At 51.4% G+C, this 19,276-nt stretch overlaps 1 protein-coding gene across 4 annotated transcripts in view; it reads left to right on the forward strand.

The window, feature by feature from the left end:
• DPP6 (dipeptidyl peptidase like 6) overlaps positions 1-19,276 on the forward strand; it is a 960,318-nt gene that overhangs the window by 822,770 nt on the left and 118,272 nt on the right. For all 4 annotated transcript variants that reach the window (XR_011566384.1, XM_070788461.1, XM_070788459.1 and 1 more), the window contains exon 8: positions 14,161-14,281. Coding sequence is in view for 3 of the 4 variants with exons in the window: in XM_070788461.1 (XP_070644562.1) it covers positions 14,161-14,281 (121 nt within the window). In the remaining variant the exon portion in view is untranslated. The remainder of the gene's footprint in view (positions 1-14,160; positions 14,282-19,276) is intronic.

Genomic DNA, 19,276 nt, shown 5'->3' on the forward strand with positions numbered 1-19,276 from the left:
AGTGGAATATCTTTAGGCCTAATGTTCCTAATGAGGAATTACTGACTCAAAAAAATGAGTGTTTTGTGGGGGTTTTTTTGCCTATTGTTTTTTCTAACTGAAGTATTACATGCTTTTTTAAGGCTCTTGATACATATTTACAAATTGTTTACTGTGTGCTTAATCAGTCATATATTTACTGCATAAAGCAGCAGGCTTTATCATTAAAAACACTGTTGAATCTATGAATTTTCAAAAATCTTTGCTAATACAATTCAATTGCATACCTACTTAAATCAGCATGTATGTATTTATATACCATAGTTGATAAGTTAGTATGTATTTAGTAGTTGATTGATTATTTTCTGTAAATGAATACCCATGGCACCTTTCTTGTGAATTTTCTGGTCTGATTCCGGGTCCGTTTATCTTTTATTGCCTTGGTGTGTAAATAATAGAAAAGGTCACTGATGAGAGCTCCACGGGTCCAGAAGCCAGCACTTAACAGTGCAGCCTGAGCTGGTCCCAGCAGAACGCCTCTGGGAATCAGTGCCCAGGATGGTGGGCTTCTGAGCCGGACCCTGACCCCCCGTGATCTGATGAGCAGTTACAGGCTAGGAGGTGAACAGCCAGAGAAAAGAAGAGCTGCAAAGACCTCCAGTAATCTACAGACCAGATAATGAGCCCCTAGTGGCTGAAGAGAAGGCTGGCTGTTTATCTCATTGCCTTGGAGAAGAATAAAGTTCTAAGACCCATCACCCCGGGAAGCAGAGAGTTCATGTCCAAGCTGGGTGAGCTGGCGTGTCTGGGGTGGTGTTAGAGGCCTCGGCGTCCCCTCAGAGCGGACCCTGCACACCTCACACACCTGCTCCCACCCAGGTGATCCCACCAGCAAGGTCTGAATGACGTTTCAGGGGCAGCATTGCCGGCCTCATGTTTGGCCTGTACAGAAATAGGCCTGGAAACTTACCAAGAAAAACAAGTGGCCTTTTCTATCCCCTTGGGAAAGTGCTGCAGAATCCTTTCACTTCTTCAGAGTCAGAAGCCTGCATTTGGCAGCCGATGAGGCTTGAATTTAACTGCAGCATGAAAAGATTGAGAGAGTGCCTGCTTTCCACCAGTCAGTACACCTGTCACCTCTCCCAGTGCTTACAGAGTTTTCAGTTCTCAGGCTTTGTGTTTTCGTTCAGACCCCTCCCATGAAGGGGTCCAGCCATCCTCACCAGCACAGCTGCTGGAAATCGTTTAGGATTTTCCATTGATATCAGTCACCATCTGGAGAGCCCGCTAACACCCAGCTGGCCAGGGGAGGCGCCCGAGAATTCGCGGTTCCAGCTGGTTCTGCAGGCTGCTGGCACCGCTGGCCCCAGAGTCACAGGCATGCGGGTTAAGCAGTCCGTTTCTAATTCTGTCATAGCACTGTGACCTCGGGTCAAAGCTTAGCCTCTCCAAGCCTGCATCTCATTTCTAAAAAACTGGAATAACATCTTCCTTGCCAAGTGGACAATAAGAGGCCACATGAGGACATGAGCGGGCTCTGTGTTGTTCAGTCTTTCAGTCGTGTCCAGCTCTGTGACCCCATGGACTGCAGCACACCAGCCTTCCCTGTCCTTCAGTATTTCCCGGAGCTTGCCAAAGGGTTCGTGTTCATTGAGTTGGTGATGCCATCCAACCATCTCATCCTCTGCTGCCCTCTTCTCCTTTTGCCTTCAATCTTTCCCAGCATCAAGGTCTTTTCCAGTTCTCAGTCAGTTCTTTGCATCAGGTGGTCAAACTATTGGAGCTTCAGCTTCAGCATCAATCTTTCCAATGAATATTTAAGGTTGATTTCCTTTAGGATTGACTGGTTGGATCTCCTTGCAGTCCACGGGACTCTCAAGAGTCTTGTCCAGCACACAGTTCAAAAGCATCAATTCTTCAGCGCTCAGCCTTCTTTGTGGTCCAACATCCATACATGACTACTGGAAAAACCAAAACTTTGACTGTACAGACCTTTGTTGGCAAGTATGAAATAAACCAAATGTGGGTGAACGTCTGTCAGTGCCAAGCACACAAGGAGCCCTCAGCTGGTAGCAGTGGGTATTTTGGAATCATTAATCAGCAAATACTTAGCATCAGGTCTCTGCAGGCATTGATGTGGGCATCAAAACGAGCACACGCGGAGTCTCCATCTTCTTGGAGATGATAATTGTGTGGGAGACAGCATAAGATGAATTTAGTAACGGGAGTTTTGATAAACGCTCCACACACCGCTCAGAGAGCAATGGGCCAGCGTCGTCTTTCTGAAGGAAAGCGCCACGTGCTGCAGAGTGACCAGAAAGGGTGTCAGAGTCTGAGACTCAGACTGAGCCAAGCATTCTTGAGGCCGACAGGAAGAGAAAGCATGACACTTTGGGGGGTCCTGGTGGTTGTGTGTGGATGGCTTGGGCTGATGCAGGCTTGTTCAAAGGTCAGTTCCAAAGCACAGTTCAGTTCTCGAAGTGAAACCTCAAGGGGATGATTCTGCATTGACTTGTAGACACGCTGCCCTCGAGCAGGACGAGGGAGGCCACTTCCTCGGGGCAGGCGGGCGCCCGACCACATCTTCACGTCCCCTTGGCCCGCTCGGGTTCTCCAGGTGAACAGGTGCTCAGGGGCCACCCCCCACTGGAGGGTAGGAGCAGGTCCCGCCCCTACCCAGGTGCTCCGATACGTCCTTGACCCTTTACCCTCACCCCCGCCATCCAGCATCACCTGTCCTCGGAAACCTCCCCACGTGACCCAGCGGTGCTGGCTCTTCCTTCTCAGCACAGTCGTCTCATCCTCTAAGCGATCGCCAGGCTGGGTGAATTCACTTGCATTGAGTCACTGAGTCAGGCCCACTTCCCAGCATCTTCTTCCTATCTGACTCTGCAGGTTTGTCCATGGGGTGGGCTTCCAACCTCTTTCCTCCTGCCTCCCACCAGCAGAGGGGCCCCAGTGCTGCTAACCAGAGGCTGAGTCTGGTGCCCTGGTCATCTTGGAGTCCGGCCTTTCCCTGGGCACAGTCCGGTGCCACCCAGTCTGGTTCCCCTTGAGTTTCCCACACGCCTTGGTTGTGGGAGTTGCTGTTTTTTTTTTTGGCGGGCGTTTTGGGAATTTGAGAACAGCACGACTTCACTTACCTGGGTGGGTGTGACCCAGTCTGGACTCCAGCCTGGGGCGGGCTGTGTGGGGAGTGTCCGGAGTGACCTCTGATGACCACATCACTGGTCTATCCACCCCGGACCACCTGCCCTCTCATCTTTGCTTCTGTTGATTTATCCTCATCTCTATGCCTGCCAGCCTCTGAGAGGTCTGTGGATCTCTGGATTGCATCAGCCGTCTCCTTCAGTGAGCCAGAAAAAATTACTCTCTTGGAGCTATCACTTGGAAAATGTAAGGACGAGATCTCCTCCAGAAACCAAAGCGCTGATCACTGGGTGCGGCATAGGAAGTAGTGTTCATTATCTGCCGTAATTCTGTGCATCTCTTTTTAAGCGTAGATGAGGATGTGCCTGAACCTGGAGCTATTTGGGGGGCAGAGACCTCATCATTATTCATAACACCTGGCACAGGAGAGAGCTCAGAGGGAGCAGGCAGACCACAGAAACACGGTAACTGGTGGCAGAAGAGTGTACGTTCACTGGGGTTTTTCAGTTACAAGGGACAGAATTCACACTTAAAATGGAATAAACAAAGAAGAGACTCTTACTTGCGAAGGACGGGCAGACACAGGTTGGGCACCAGGCACAGCTGTACCAGGTGCCAGAGTAAATCCTCGGAGCGTGCGTGCTTCCCCGTACCTTCCCTTTCTGCATTCCCTTTGTCTTCGCTTCTCTTTAGCTCCAGTTCCCTCTGGGTGTTTGTTTCACTCTCTCTCACCATGAAAAGACATATTCTATGGGACCAGGTAGATCAGTAATCCCTGGGCCTTCCAGCACCAGAACCCAGTGGCAGGAAACCATTAACTTCATAACTCTGTCAGGGAGACGCTGAGGGATGACCTGGACCGAACCCACACCGAGTGTCGCCGAGGCCAGGGAGGGGTGGGAGGGAAGGCTCTCAGGGCACACAGGCGCGCACCGCATGTCCAAGCTGGTGTCCAGGGCAGAAGGTGGTGCTCACGGGCAGGCCAGAGCCGCAGATTATGGGGGAGGGACGGCTTCAACCTGGGCCGGCGGAGCATGGAAATCTCTGCCAAGTGCTCAGCCAGAGCATCCTGGAGTAAGACAAAAGCAAGTATTCCCTCTGATTAAAAATAAATTTTAAAAATGCTGGAAGGAGAGGTGTGAAGTGAAAGTCGCTCATTCATGTCCGACTCTTTGCGACCCCCTGGACTATACAGTCCATGGAATTCTCCAGGCCAGAATACTGTAGTGGGTACCTTTCCCTTCTCCAGGGGATCTATCCAACCCTGGGATCAAATCCAGGTCTCCCACATTGCAGGCGGATTCTTTACCAGCTGAGGCACAAGGGAAGCCCAAGAATACTGGAGTGGGTGGCCTATCCCTTCTCCAGGGGATCTTCCCTACCCAGGAAGGAGAGGGGTTACCACCAAAATAATTCCCTCAGAAAAGTTAATATATATAAAGCACTTTGAACAGTGCGTAGAATGACATATCAAATGCTGCTCCCCCAAATTCATCAAATATAAATGAATGTGTACTGTAAAATCAACACTTTTTCACTTACCTCCAAGAAAGCATAATATGCTACAATTTTAGCGTTGACACACCATCAATTTTAATACATTTGAATTTTGGTGAGACTGAAATGTGAATAATTTGTGCATATTAGATTTGAAAAAGTTAAGTGCGCATCTTTATATATGTCCCCACCACAAAGGACTGACAAATACCACTCTTCCTCTATACTGAAAGGTTGTTGTTGAATCACAGTAAGACACCGGGATTCTTGGCCCCCAGAGGAGAAGAATTCAATCCGGGGCCAGAGACGAGGCTTGATCGCTCAGAGCTTTTGTGTGATAAAGTTTTATTAAAGTATAAAGGAGATAGAGAAAGCTTCTGACATAGGCATCAGAAGGGGGCAGAAAGAGTACCCCCCTGCTAGTCTTCAGCTGGATGTTATATAGTCACTAGCAGTCTGTTAATGACAGAAAGGAATGTCTTAAAACTCAGAATGGCACCAGGCCCCTCACCCATAAGATACATCTTGGGATAATCTTGGCACCAAATGGTTCATCCTGGGCCGTAAAATGATTAACTTGAATCTTGAAGAAGGGCAGACCACCATACAAATAATTTCATTTACATAGATTAGAAGAACAATATCTGAGTCTAACATACTGCTTTGTCAAATAGGTTCTGAGCCAAGAGGCGGAACCAACTTGAAGACAGAGTCGGGGTAAACGCATAGCACATTAGCATAGCTTAAGACAAACATTCCCGTAAGAAAAAGGCCTTGGTTACCTCTAGGTTTGAGAATGGTTAACTTCAGGTGAAACCAAGTGTCATTATGGCAACACAGTGTTTTAAGAGAAACCTTCTTTTAAATTTGTGTAGAGAAGGAAAAAATATTGCTAGTTTGTTTCCTCCTGCCACTTAAGAGAGATAAAAATGGCTGACACTTGCAGGCTATTTCCTCTGTTTGGAGACCCCCGGCCTCCCTGCCTGTTACCCTCTCAATACAAAGAGGCAAATACTCTCCCAAGTCTGGTGACCCGGGAAGCCCTCCTTCTGTTGGAAGGATGAGCCGTGGCTGCGGGGCAGCCGCACTCCTAACGGTGACCACAGCGCCGCTGAGGGGCACGCAGCTCGGCCCAGGAGGTGGTGCCCCCAGGGAGGGTGGGGGCCCCTCCAGGAGCTGCCAGCAGCCCCGAAGCCCCTGAGAGAGGCCCCCATGTGGCTATGAAGGTCCCTCCCGCCCAAATCCTCTAAAGAAAGGCGACTTGCTCAGTGGAAGACTCTGACCCCAGACAGCGAGTGATTCCGGGGGGCCTTTCCCAGGGGTACCGAGAGTTCCCACCCCCATGAGCCAGGAATGGGGGTGCCCCAGGGACAGGGTGCCCTGTCCAGGCGCGGCCATGGATAGCACCAGCTCTCCGGCAGGGGCTGAGCTGCGGGCCACAGGCAGCAGAGGGTAGGAGGCCTGCAGAGGCGGATCCCACAGTGGGCTTGGCACCTTCGGGGTTGACGAGCTGCTGCCCGCCCTCCACGTCCCGGCTCGGAAGCCCTGCGCGCCCAGGTGCCCTGACCCTGGCGCAGGAAGTGCCTTCACACACTTCCTCCCGGCACTCCCCAGCCTGGTGTTTGGGGAGGCTGACCAGGCTGTCCATGGGCAGGCCCACGACTCAGAGGCCCACGGGGAGGAGAGGGGGCTAGGCAGGTACCCCCGCCCCCGCCCCGAGCCTTGTCCCCGTGGTCACTGTGAATTCGCTCAGCTCCCATGTCCCAGGGGACTGGGCACAGCCATCAGCTGCACCGGAGCGTAATTTCATCTTGAGGCTTTTCCCTCAGCTTTGGAAAAACAGCACCTCTGAGCTCTGCAGATTAGAGTGCGAGTTCAGCAGTGGGAGAGTTCCTGAGGGCCCGACTCTGAAAAGCATGCTTTTCCTCCACCGTTTGCACTGAGGGGAGGGTCTGTATGGTGATGTTTCACATGCTTCTCCTAGATTGTGGCTGACATTTGAAAGGATGAGCAATGTGAGTACTTTGTAGTTAGAAGGATGGTTTTAGATAATGTGGAAGACTTTCTCTTTCTTGGCACTGAACTCTGCTCTTTGGCGTTAAATCCGTGTTATTTTGCTGCGGCGAAATGTGATGCGCTGTGTTGCACTGATTTCTGGAGGAAAGGCTGGGATGGGCAGTGCCGACATGAGAAGCTGAAAGGACTCCGTTATTTGTCGGTATCCTAGCAGCAAGGACTGGATGGGCTGATGATAGTTATTATGCTAATAGTGCATTTCCTTTAAATGTGCTTTAAAACCCTCAAGTTTTTCTGCAGCATTCCTGCAGCACAACTGTCTCCCTTTTTATCCTCCTGATAGCACCACGAGGCAGACGCGGCAGGTATGATTATCTGTATTTCACAGGTGCAAAAGTCCAAAGGCAGAACAGTTGTGTGAATTTTGCCAGGTCCCACCACTGCCTGGGCAGGAACCAACCTTAGAGCCAAGTGTGCTGGATCTGGGGCAGTGGGTGGACTGGGGACGTGAGCTGTTCACACAGCATAGTTGTGGCTCCAGCACCAGTCAGATGAGAGCTTGCAGAGCCAGCGCCCAGCGCCCTGCCTGGCTTTTTGGAGGTGCTCACATGTGCGTCTTTGGGGTTGATGGTGATGCTCCCGAATTGGACAGGAGCCATTAAGAGTCTGTAAAACCCTCACTGATTCAACAGCATTGCCGCCGCTGCCACCCCCCCAATCAGTGCATTTCCAGACTGAGACACCAACTCAAGGAACAGACGGTCACTTCCTTGCCCAGCCGAGCAGTAGAATGGCCAAAGCAGGGGCTCGGAGAGCAAAGCAGAGTAAGCAAAGAATTGCTCAGTTCCCGAAATGAACTTGAGTAATCGGAGAGCGAGTCTCAGCACCTTGGCGTGTTGACCTAGGAGACAGCAAGCGTCTACACACATATGCGTCTGTTGTTCCCCTTTAGATCAGAGGCCACAGCTTCCCACTGGCGTCAGGTTCTGTAGGCACGGTTTGAGAAGGCTATACGTTCTGTCCAGCATCTTTCTCACATAATCTACCCAAGAAAAGTCCCTCTCGACATGGTTTTCTGACTGTGGGTGCAGCCAGCCTCTGCCCCCACCAGGAGAGCACAGGGCCTCCCGAGCAACTTTGGGTGTTGCTGTTCAGTCTGAAAATCTGATAAACAAGATATTCGCATTGTTATCAGATTTCCTTTTGTTCTTTGTATGAACACTTCTGTATGGTCAGTACTTCATGCGGTTCTCTGGCCCACCTGTTCGTCTCCTCCACCCATTTTTTTTTTTTATTGCACAAGGAGCAGGAGGCATGGTTTCTACTCATGGGAATGTCTCCTTGGAAAACGGCAGAGACCCCGCCAAGTCCTAAGATGCACACGAGAGCATTTTCACTGTGATAAAAACCAGAATAGATGTCAAACAGCAGAGACATAATGAAATAAGCTACAGTGTATCTCCTAAAAGGCACGTCTCAGAGCATGCTTAATGATATGGAAAAGCACTTCTGATATAGATTCTCAAACATTGTGCAAAACCGTATGTTACATAACTTTAGCTTTATTAAAACTAAATTTTATACCCCACCCACCAACCCTCTCACGTTCTCTCTCATCTAGAAGGGAATAAAATGCCAGACAGTCTATTTTATCAAAAACAGTCATGTGCCGTGTATCTGTTGAGTTGCAGGGTCGTGAGCTTTAACTTTTCCCCTGTACGCCAGAGCAATGCTGAGGGTGCACAGGCAGAGGTCGGCCGCATTTGTTGTCCCGGTTTCCACCTCATGGTCGGCCAAACTGATGTGTGATTTCCCACCAGCCGGTTTGCTTTTCAAAAAGATAATCCCAGCGGCGTTGTGTTCACCCTCCCGTGGGTGTTGGCGAACATCCTTCCTGTCACTGTTGCATAACAACTTCACTCCAGTGGAGACCCAGTCAGCGCTGTCTCCTGACCTGAACTCAGGCAACATGGGCTGTTCCAGGAGGCTGATGGCTGCTCGGAAACACCCACAGGGGCTCTTGTATCTGCCAAGCAGAAAGGTCGACTCACACGCCTGGCACCAGCCTGGCACCAGCTCGGCTCAGCAGGGTGTGGACAAGGGCCGTTTGTCAGCAGCTGCCCCTGGGTGTAGCCCCCCACGGGACTCCTCGCAGCCCTGGGGGTTCTCCTCCACGTCCCCACTGCCAGGTGACAGCACAGGACCCAGGACCCCCGTGGGTGGGTGTGGAATCCCTCCGTATTCCCCTCCCGAGCCCCCAGGTGCCCAGAAGGATGCGCCTGGTGACTGGAGCCGCACACTCGGAGAGGCCACGGCGACAGTTTCTCCCGGTGGGCACCGTTCTCCTCGGCCAACGGCGGCATGTCAGCAGTAGAGCGCTCCCCTTCCAGCCCGCACCCACCCTGACCAGTGTTCAGGCAGTAAGCAGAAAGTTAACCAGAAGGTCGAGTTCTGTGCAGAGGCCATGCAGCTCCGAACACAGGAGGGGTGTCCAGTCCCTTAGTCACAGTTGGTGCTTCTGACTTGCTGCTCTGTGGCCCGTGGACGAAGCCCTTCAGGGGACTAGAGGTGATGTCTGTAATACACACAGAAGCTAAGGCCAGGTGGACACAGGAACCTGATGGGCGCCAGCCTCCCCAGGTCAGCCGGCCTCTCCATCAGCCATTTGCTTCTCCTGCACAGTCTGCTGAAGGATGCGTTGGCCAGGTTTCAAGGTCTAGAGGCAGAATTTCCATGTTCTGGTGACGTGTTTCATCCATGTGCAGTGTTCCAGTGTCATGGGTCAACTGTGTAGAGTTTCCAGTGGGAACAGAGTGAACACAACAGGGACGATCCTGTTTGCCATAGGAATACAGCGTATCGTCACTGCTGAACCAGTGGGAGCTCCGTGACCACACGAACCGTTCCATCTCACCCTATAAAGTAAACTAATGTCCTGTGTAACAGGATCTTTCATCCTCCCTTATTGTGGAAATGTAAGTAAAATTGTGCTCGGTCAGGAAGCAGGGGAACTCAAGAGAAGAAGCAAGAAACAAGGGGGAAAGCGATCAGTGGATCGTGACCACTCCAGGAATGTGTTCTCGAGAGGGGCAGTTGCTGTGCCATGTCAATTTTGAAACCTGGGATGAGTGATATTTGGGGGTTTTAGCTGGAATCCAGAGAATCTGTTTCCCCCTGAATAGTAACGTGTTGGGTTCACTGTGAATGTTGACTTTCCCCTTCAGGATAGTCTCCTTTCGATTACGAGTGTGGTAGTGGGATCACTAATTAACTTGCTGAACGTCTTCTCCAGATGTCAGATACCTTTGGACTCAACGGGCTTAAATATGGAGGAAACCTTAGGGATCATCCAGTCAACCTCGTGTTTTGTAGATTAAGTTACATGAAATTAAGTTACAAGGCCGAGGTTAAGCAATGGACTCAGAACTGGATGTCTAACAGTCTCAGCTCGAATTCAGGTTTCTGTTTCAAGTCCAGCGTCCCTTCTGCTTTATCATCCGCTGGAGCTGTGCTGCTGCCTTTCAGCCAAGCCCTGAGCCGGGCAGTATAGCTGCCTTTGGGCCTCGATTTTCCAGAACCAACGGCTAAACTGTGCCACTGTGGTGACTGTCCCATCCCCGGCGTCCTTGGATGACAAGCTGCCCTTTGGGCTCCATGTGTCTCTGGGCTTTCTTGTAACCACCCTGGGAACACGTGGGTGTTCTTCCTGGTCACTTCGCCCAGGAATCCTCTCCTAACGCCTCCAGGCAGAATAAAACTTTGTCGTGATGAGAGTAACCACAGAAAGACTAGCGGGTGTGTTACTGAGCCCTGACTGCTGGGCACTGTCCTCAGTGCTTTGACGTTGTCAGCTCACTCAGCCTCACGCCCACCCTAAGACTGGGCTCTGCATTTATCTCATTATTGTTTCGTTGCTTCAGTCATACCCAACTCTTCTGCAACCCCATGGACAATAGCCTGCCAGGCTCCTCCGTGCATGGAATTTCCCAGGCAAGAAGACTGGAGTGGGTTCCCATGTCCTCTTCCAGGGCATCATCCCGACCCAGGGATTGAACCCGTGTCTCCTGCATTGGCACATGGATTCCTTACCACTGAGCCACCCAGGAAGCCCATGCCTTTATCTCCAGTGACAGATAAAGGGACCTCTGGGAGTCCAGCCCTGGCCCAGTCCCGCAGCAGGTCTGTTGTGCTCCTGGAGCACTGGGTGCAGACACCCTTGTGGGGCCTGGAAGGGACTGAAGCTCTGTAGAACACAGACTCCCATTGTAAACGTGAACATCTTCAAAGCAAAATGTGTTGTTCCCTACAACTTGTTCCCTTTTGTTTTCCTTCCATTAAAAATGCAGCCAGCGTGAAAATGGATTTAATATCTATCATAGCAAATTTTACTTATTCAGAATATTAATTGGCTATGGTCTGACTTGATTCAAAAATGCATTGTTAGGCTTAGAACTCATAAAAAGAAGTTAAAATTTCATAATACATTTTTACCCTTTGGCAAACTCGTAAGAACAGCTGCAGAAATTAAACGAGGATGTGTACTTGTGTCTGGAAGTTTTCCAGCTCATTTCTGGTTGAAGTGAATGTTTAAGAGGCAGGAGGCCTGAGCAGGAAGCTGATACTTGACGAGTTTTCAGCTCCATCCTTCCGTGAGAACCGTCTGTGGGAACTGCCCTTTCGGCATAATTCTGTTTAAAATGTCAATATTTGCGCTGTTTTCTATGCTTGCAAAACACCCTCTCACTGGCCTCGTCAATGACACTGACAATATATTTTTTAGAATTACTTAAAAAAAAAAAAGATTGAGTCCTGTTCTTGGTCCACGTAGCTCCGCTTCTATAGACGCTGGAGATTTGCTTCCCCCTGGGGGTGGAAGGCAGAGCATTTAGACACAGAAAACATGCAGAACTGACCAGGGCCTTGTGAACAGGCTCATGCATACTTTAAGAGCCCCGGAAGACGCTGGATTTTTACCCTGGGCTGCTATTTCGTAGATTTGGCTGCACATGACCAACCTAGACAGCATATTCAAAAGCAGAGACATTATTTTGCCAACAAAGGTCCGTCTGGTCAAGGCTATGGTTTTTCCAGTAGTCATGGATGGATGTGAGAGTTGGATTGTGAAGAAAGCTGAGCACCGAAGAATTGATGCTTTTGAACTGTGGTGTTGGAGAAGACTCTTGAGAGTCCCTTGGACTGCAAGGCGATCCAACCAGTCCATTCTAAAAGAGATCAGTTCTGGGTGTTCATTGGAAGGACTGATGCTAAAGCTGAAACTCCAATACTTTGGCCATCTCATGCGAAGAGATGACTCATTGGAAAAGACCCTGATGCTGGGAGGGATTGGGGGCAGGAGGAGAAGGGGACAACAGAGGATGAAATGGCTGGATGGCATCACCGACTCAATGGACATGAGTTTGGGTGAACTTGGGGAGATGGTGATGGACAGGGAGGCCTGGCGTGCTGCAGTCCATGGGGTTGCAAAGAGTCGGACACGGCTGAGCGACTGAACTGAACTGAACTGGAATCACCTGGAGTGTTTCTTTAAAATACAGATGTCAGGGTCCCACCCCTAGATTCTGATCCTTGGGCTGGGCTCCTGGACCTGGCAGTAGGGTTTTCAGAGCTTCTCAGATCATTCTAATATGCAGCCGAGTTTGAGAGCTGCTGACCTAGACCACCCTCCTCCCCAGCCCCAGAGAATTTGGGGTTGACCCAAGGTCAGAGCTGTAACATCCCCCAGGGCACCTCAGTGCTGCACACGGGTCGCCCAGCCAGCAGCCGGAGGCCCTCTCTGCCTCCTCCCCGACTGCACTGGCCACACTCAGGGCATCCTCCCCACTGTCCCTGCCAGTCGGCCTCCATCCTCACTTCTGCGGTGACAGGCTGACGCTTGCCTGTCCTCCCTGCATCCATCTTCATGGCCCGGGGCTCACCTGCAGAAGACTCACCCCAACCCTGGCGCTCCCTCCTCAAGCCTCAGCCAAGGCTTCCCGCTGCCCCTGGGGTCCTGTGCCTGGCAGGATTCTGGTCACTGGGAGCGTGTGCCCAGTGCCCCCAGCCCCCAAGCCCTGCCTCTGGTTTCTCGCAAGCTGTTTGCCCCTTGTCATCTCATTTCTCCACCCCCTTTCCTTGTCATGCTCCCTGTCCAGATCGCAACCTAAAACCCACTTTCTCGAGCGCTGACCCTTGCTCCAACCCAGGTGAACCTTGAGGACATCCTGCTCTGTGAGTTGAGCCAGACACAGAAGCACCCACACTGCACTTTTCTATTCTATGAGGTCCCTGGAGTCGTCAGGTGCCTAAGACGCAGAAAGTAGAACGGAGGATGCTGCAGGCAGGGAGTGCAGTTAGTGTTTTATGGGGGGGGGCTTTATTTCTGCAGGATGCCAGGAGTCCAGGAGATGGCGGTGGGGACAGTTGCAGGACAGTGTGAGTGCATTTAATGCCAGCAGACTATGCGCTGAAAAGTAGCCAGGGTGGCAGGTTTCATGTCGAGCATGTTTTACCACAATTAAAAAATATATACTTTTCGGTCACTTTCTCAGGCCTGTCCTTTGTCCTAAGGCAGCGGTACCGTCACATGTCCCCACATCTCTACTTGTCCCCATCAGAGCATTCTCCTGTTAAAGTTTGTCTTCTTTACCAGACTGTAAGTAGGATGAAAGTGCATGATACATCCCACCTCGTCCATCAACACGCTGTCTCAGGATTGGCACAGAGCAGGTGCCCACCAAGTGGTGGTGGTGTTCAGTCACTCAGTCATGTCCGACTCTTTGCAGCCCCATGGACTGCAGCACATCAGGCTTCCCTGTCCTTCACTATCCCCCAGAGTTAGTGGGAGATATGAACTTAATGCTCAGATTCATGCCCATTGAGTCCATGATGCCAGCTAACCGTGTCATCCTCTGCTGCCCACTTCTCCCACGAAGTGTTGGTCACTCAGTCGTGTCCGACTCTTTGCAACCCCATGGACTGTAGCCCACCAGGCTCCTCCATCCATGGGGTTCTCCAGGCAAGAATACTGGAGTGGGTTGCCATTTCCTTCTCCAGGGGATCTTCCCAACCCAGGGACTGAACCCGGGTCTCCTGCACTGCAGGCAGATTCTTTACCGATTGAGCTACCAGGGAAGTCCACTAAGTAGTTTTTAGTAAATGTTGAGTGAATAAGTCTCAGGTTTCCAGTTTCCCAGCCCCCCCTTCATAACTTCTAGGGAAAATACAATTGCTAACACAGTCAAGGCGACTTGATGTTAACACCCCCACGGGTTTCAGATCAGTTGTCCAGGTGGTAAATGACAGCATTGGGTGGACTGCGTGTAGTTTGAGGCTCTGACTGACCCTCAGTGTAGATGGTGTTGGAGGCAGGTGAGCCCCAAGGGATCTTGAGACCCTTGTTCTGTCCAATAAGTGCACCAGGAAAATGCCTACCAAATGGCTGGCTTTGGGGTTTTAAGAACACCCTGTTTGGAACTGCTTCCTTGATTAATGCTGTGCTTTTTTTCTCTTTCCAATTAGATATTTATCTTTGAAAACAATATCTACTACTGTGCGCACGTCGGGAAGCAGGCCATCCGCGTGGTCTCCACTGGGAAGGAAGGCGTGATTTACAATGGCCTCAGCGACTGGCTGTACGAAGGTACGCGGGGGGCGGGGCGCCGTTCCTGTGGGCGCGGCTGCCACTGCTTCACGGCGGTTCGTGGTGGTGATGTGCACTCTGTCAGTTAAGCTCTGGTTTCTGGAGCGTCAGCTAAATTCCAGAGGGCATGTGGAGCCCCGGGGAGCAGCAGGCGGCCGGCGGGGGCCTGCAGTGTCGGTCTCTCACTTGGTGGCCAGGTGTGCTGGGCACCCGCCAGCCTGTGCCATGCTGGGGGTGACTCTGGAACAGGCAGGGTCCAGACTCCAAGGTCCCCTGCTCCCTTTCCGAGAGGCGGAGCACCTGGTTCTGCCTGGGGAAGACGTCAGAGGGTAAACCCCCACGGGCAGGGTGAGGTGCTGCCTGCATGCATCCATCCACCTCGCTGGACGTTTCCTGCCACTGGGACGCCGGAGGACTCCGGCGGCGGGCGTTACTGAACCTCTGAAATCTGAGCGAGCAGCTCTTTTCTGAAGCAAGCATCTGCCTACAATGCGGGAGACCCGGGTTCAATCCCTGGGTTGGGAAGATCATCTGGAGAAGGAAATGGCAGCCCACTCCAGTATTCTTGCCTGGAAAATCCCATGGACAGAGAAGCCTGTTAGGCTACAGTCCTTGGGGTTGCAAAGAGACAGACACGACTGAGCGACTTCACTTTCACTTTCCGTGCTGATGAGAACTTTGCTGTGACGGTAACAGTCGTGTATTGATTGCTGCTAGCTGCCAGGCACCATGCTAAGTGCTTTGGTGCCTGTTAGCACCTCATGTCACCTGCCGTAGTCCAGGCTGCTGTGATACCAATAGACCACAGTCTGGGTGGCCTGAGAACCTTCTGTCTCTTTCACATGGTCCAAGATCAGGGCTCCGGCAGTGCTGATGTCTGGTGAGGGCTCTCTTCCTGGCTTGCAGATGGCCGCCTTCTCCCTGTGTCCTCACAGGATGGGGGTGCGGGGGGAGAAGGAGGGAGGGAGCAAGCTCTGGCCCCTTCATCCCGCTGGTGGAGCACTCATCCCATCATGGAGGCTCCAAAGGCCCCGCCTCCAGACACCATCACCGCGGGGATTCGGTTCCACGTGAATTTTGTGAGGCCACAGACACCCCGTCCATGGCGCCCTCGAGAGCGCATTCTGAGATGAGCGTGTCACAGACATTTCACCACGGAGGCAGTGGTGAGGGTAGGTCATCTGCCCGAGTTGGCACGAGGTCAGGGGAGATGCTCTGGGGGGGTGTCACTGTTCAGCTGCAGGACTGCCCCTCCTGGACACGCAGGTATGGATGGGCGCCAGGCTGATACACAGTGGGTACCCGTCTCGACCTTCCCACCTGAGAACCCATGAACACAACAGGAGTCCACTGTGCGGGGCTGGACCGGGGGCTCTGGGATGCCTGGGCGTGACCAAGCCTGGAAGAGCTCATGTTTCATCAGTGTGGTGCGTCCCTTAACCTGGGCTCTGCATTGCAGCAGCTTTTTTATATCCTGGAGAACAGAGCACAGAAACATATATGCTCAGTCCCACTTCCCACTGGAATCTCACTGAAGCCACTGAGGCTCAAGGTTCTGTGACTGGGTTTCCATTTTTTTAAATTGAGGTGGAAGTCTTTGACAGTTAAATGCACAGTTCCAAGGCCACGGTTCGGTGGGCTTACTAACATGCTCTGTGCAACCCCATCAAGGCGTAGAACGTGGGACTTCCCTGGCAGTCCAGTGGTTAAGGGTCCACGCTGCCCTGCCGGGGGTGCAGGTTCAGCCCAGTGGTTAAGGGTCCACACTGCCCTGCCGGAGGTGCAGGTTCAGTTAAGTGGTTAAGGGTCCACACTGCCCTGCCGGGGGTGCAGGTTCAGTTAAGTGGTTAAGGGTCCACGCTGCCCTGCCGGGGGTGCAGGTTCAGCCCAGTGGTTAAGGGTCCACGCTGCCCTGCTGGGGGTGCAGGTTCAGTTAAGTGGTTAAGGGTCCATGCTGCCCTGCCAGGGGTGCAGCTTCAGTTCCTGGTTGGAGAACTAGATCCCGCATGCCACGTGGCACAGCCAAAAAATAAAAATAAACAGTAAGAATAATAAAACAATTTCTGAAAGGAAATCCTTCAAAAGACACAGAACACTCCCTCATCTCAGAAGGCCCTCCCTCCACCAAGCCCCTTCCCAGAGGCCACCACGGTCCTGATTCTGTGCAGCTGGCTTCCTGGCTGAACGCTGGAGCGCTCATCACAACGGTCCCCCTCCCTGTGGTCTCCCCGGAAGCCTCATGTTTATTCCATCGTGGTCACCACTGCTCAGAGCACCCACGGGTCTGTTTCTGAGCTGCATTCCGGGCCCCAGGAGAATCGACCTTGAGGTTTCATTGGGCTCACCCGAGGGTGTCACGGGACGAAATGGACAGTATCCACCACGCTTCTGCTGTCCTGTGACAGACAACCCTACAGGTGGCAGAGGGGTCAGGGCAACAACCCCATGGCCCCCAGAGAGGGGCGGGGCACTGGGGTCCCAGCAGGAAGAGCCTCAACCCACTCTAGGAATAATCTTCTTTAAAACTCCATCACCAGGAAATTGAGAATATCTTTTTTAGTATCTTCCTAATAAAAGAACTCATTGCCTTGCAATTCAAGGTAAGCTTCTGCTTGAGCAGATTGGTTGAAAAGAAATGTTTCTTTAGGGCATTTACAGGGAATTGTGTTGGTGTGATAACAGGGCCCCAATATTCTAAATCAATCATGGTTGATGTACAGCTCAGTCTGCTGAGTGCTCTTCCCTGGAAGGTTATATACACTGATGCTTCGACTCCTGGAGCCTGCAAGGAATCTCAGCTCCTTTTTAATAATAGGAAGGTAAACTCTGAAGGCTGCTTTTTTCTCATCTGTGACTTAACTGCTTCACCTCCAAATGCTCCTTTTAAAAAACGGTAGGGGGCAAGATTAGAGGAAAAAAATACCCTGAAAGTGTTTGCAGGGTGCCTGACTCACTCAGAGATGTTAGTTCTGAGAAGCAGAGCTTACGTAAATTCTGAGCTACTCCACAGCCCATAGGCTTGTTGGCAGTCAGATGCCACATTGATTTGTTTTGTTTCCCAGAAAGGATCTTTTGAACATGTTGAACATTTCAGAATATCAAGGGCTGAGGAAGAGGAGGAGGAGATGCAGGGGAGTGCCAGGAGCCCCCATCCCTCGAGCCAAGGTTTACATGCACTCCATAGGAAACCCCCTAACTCACTGAAGCAGCCCCCACACTGGGAAACGTGCCCTCAAGGCCGTCTGTGACATCAGACCACGAGCCCCACTGACTCTGCAGATTCCTGCCCTCGAGTCCCACTGACTGTGCAGATTCCTGCCCTCACAGCGGCCACACACTTATCTTGATGAGTAAAGTGCATATTTTATTCTTCTGGGCAAATGTCATGCAGTTACATAGTATTTTGATTTTAATTTGAGGTTAAAGATGACTTTAAAGTGTCCCACAACTCTTTCAAGGTTTAGTAAGGTCAAGTTGGGCTTCCCTGGTGGTTCAGATGGTAAAGAATCTGCCTGCCATGGGGGAGACCTGGGTTTGATCCCTGGGTCAGGAAGACCCCCTGGAGAAGGGAATGGCAACACATTCCAGTATTCTTGCCTGGAGAATTCCATGGACAGAGGAGCCTGGTGGGCTACAGTCCCCGAGTTTGCAAAGAGTTGGACGTGACTGAACAACTAACACTTTCACTTCAAAGTTGGTTACCCAGAATCTAAAGGTGTATCCAGTTTCTGAGAACTCAGAAAGGGAGATTCTGTTAGGAATTTGTACTTTCATGCAAGTCTTAGAGATTTTGCAAAGCTCCTAATATGTAAGCTTATGAGCAAAGGGCTGGATTGTCCAAATTTTTATGAAAGGTTCATGGTTTCCAGTGTTACAGAGGTGGTTGTATTTTCCAGTCAACACTGTTTACATTAGTTCCATTTTGATCATTGCCATCATATACACGAGGTGTGGTGGGCTTCCCAGCTGGTCCTAGTGGTAAAGAACCTGTCTGCCAATGCAGAAGATGTAAGAGACGTGGGTTTGATCCCTGAGTCAGGAGGATCCCCTGGAGGAGGAAATGGCAACCCACTCCAGTATTCTTGCCTGGAGAATCCCATGGACGGAGGAGGCTGGAGGGCTCCAGTCCATGGGGTCGCAAAGGTCAGACACGACTGAGCGACCCACACTGCTACTACCATAGTGGTACAGCACAGAGTTTTTGGCCAATAACTTTTCAATAATGAAACTTTAAGTCATCACCTGTTTTGCTGTTTTATGAGACATCCGTACCTCCGTTGCCGAGGCAGTCAGATGCGTGTGTGTGTATGTGTGTTGTTTAGTCGCTCGGTCGTATCTCTTTGAGACCCCATGGACTGTAGCCCACCAGGCTTCTGTGTCCATGGGATTTCCCAGACAAGAATACCGGAATGGCTTGCCATGCCCTCCTCCAGTGGATCTTCCCAACCCAGGGGTCAAACCCATGCCTCCTGCATCTCCTGCATTGGCAGGTGGATTCTCAAGGAGACAGGGAGTTGACTGAGGAAATGGCTCACGTGGGAAGTAATGTTGTCATGACCAAATTGTGGAGCTCCCTGGGGTGGTTTTGAAAACGTGTACTTTCCACGGGAAATATGTTCCCATAAAGAATTCTTCCCAGATCATCCTAGTCACCCCAATCTTGCCAGATTCCCTAAAGTGAAATTCTAAGTCTTAGTTCCCATGGCATGTGCCTTTGTCTTTGACTAACCTTGTGGTTTATTCCATGCTTGGTGAGCGGTGTGTGTGTGCTGACCTGTATACCTAGGCTCCCATGTCCCCTGCCCAAGCTCTGTACTTGTGATCGGTGGATCAAGCCTGCGGGGTCCACTGTGGTCACAGGTCCCAGCGGACAGCCCTCGCCCGGGACTGTCAGATGCAGGTAGGGGACATGCACACCAGGTTTTTATCAGCAAGAAAGTATTTCTGATGCCTCTCACACTGTTATTAAACCACCCTCCTGCCATATACACATTT

This window comes from Bos indicus, chromosome 4 (genome assembly GCF_029378745.1).
Source record: "Bos indicus isolate NIAB-ARS_2022 breed Sahiwal x Tharparkar chromosome 4, NIAB-ARS_B.indTharparkar_mat_pri_1.0, whole genome shotgun sequence".
Lineage (NCBI taxonomy): Eukaryota > Metazoa > Chordata > Mammalia > Artiodactyla > Bovidae > Bos > Bos indicus.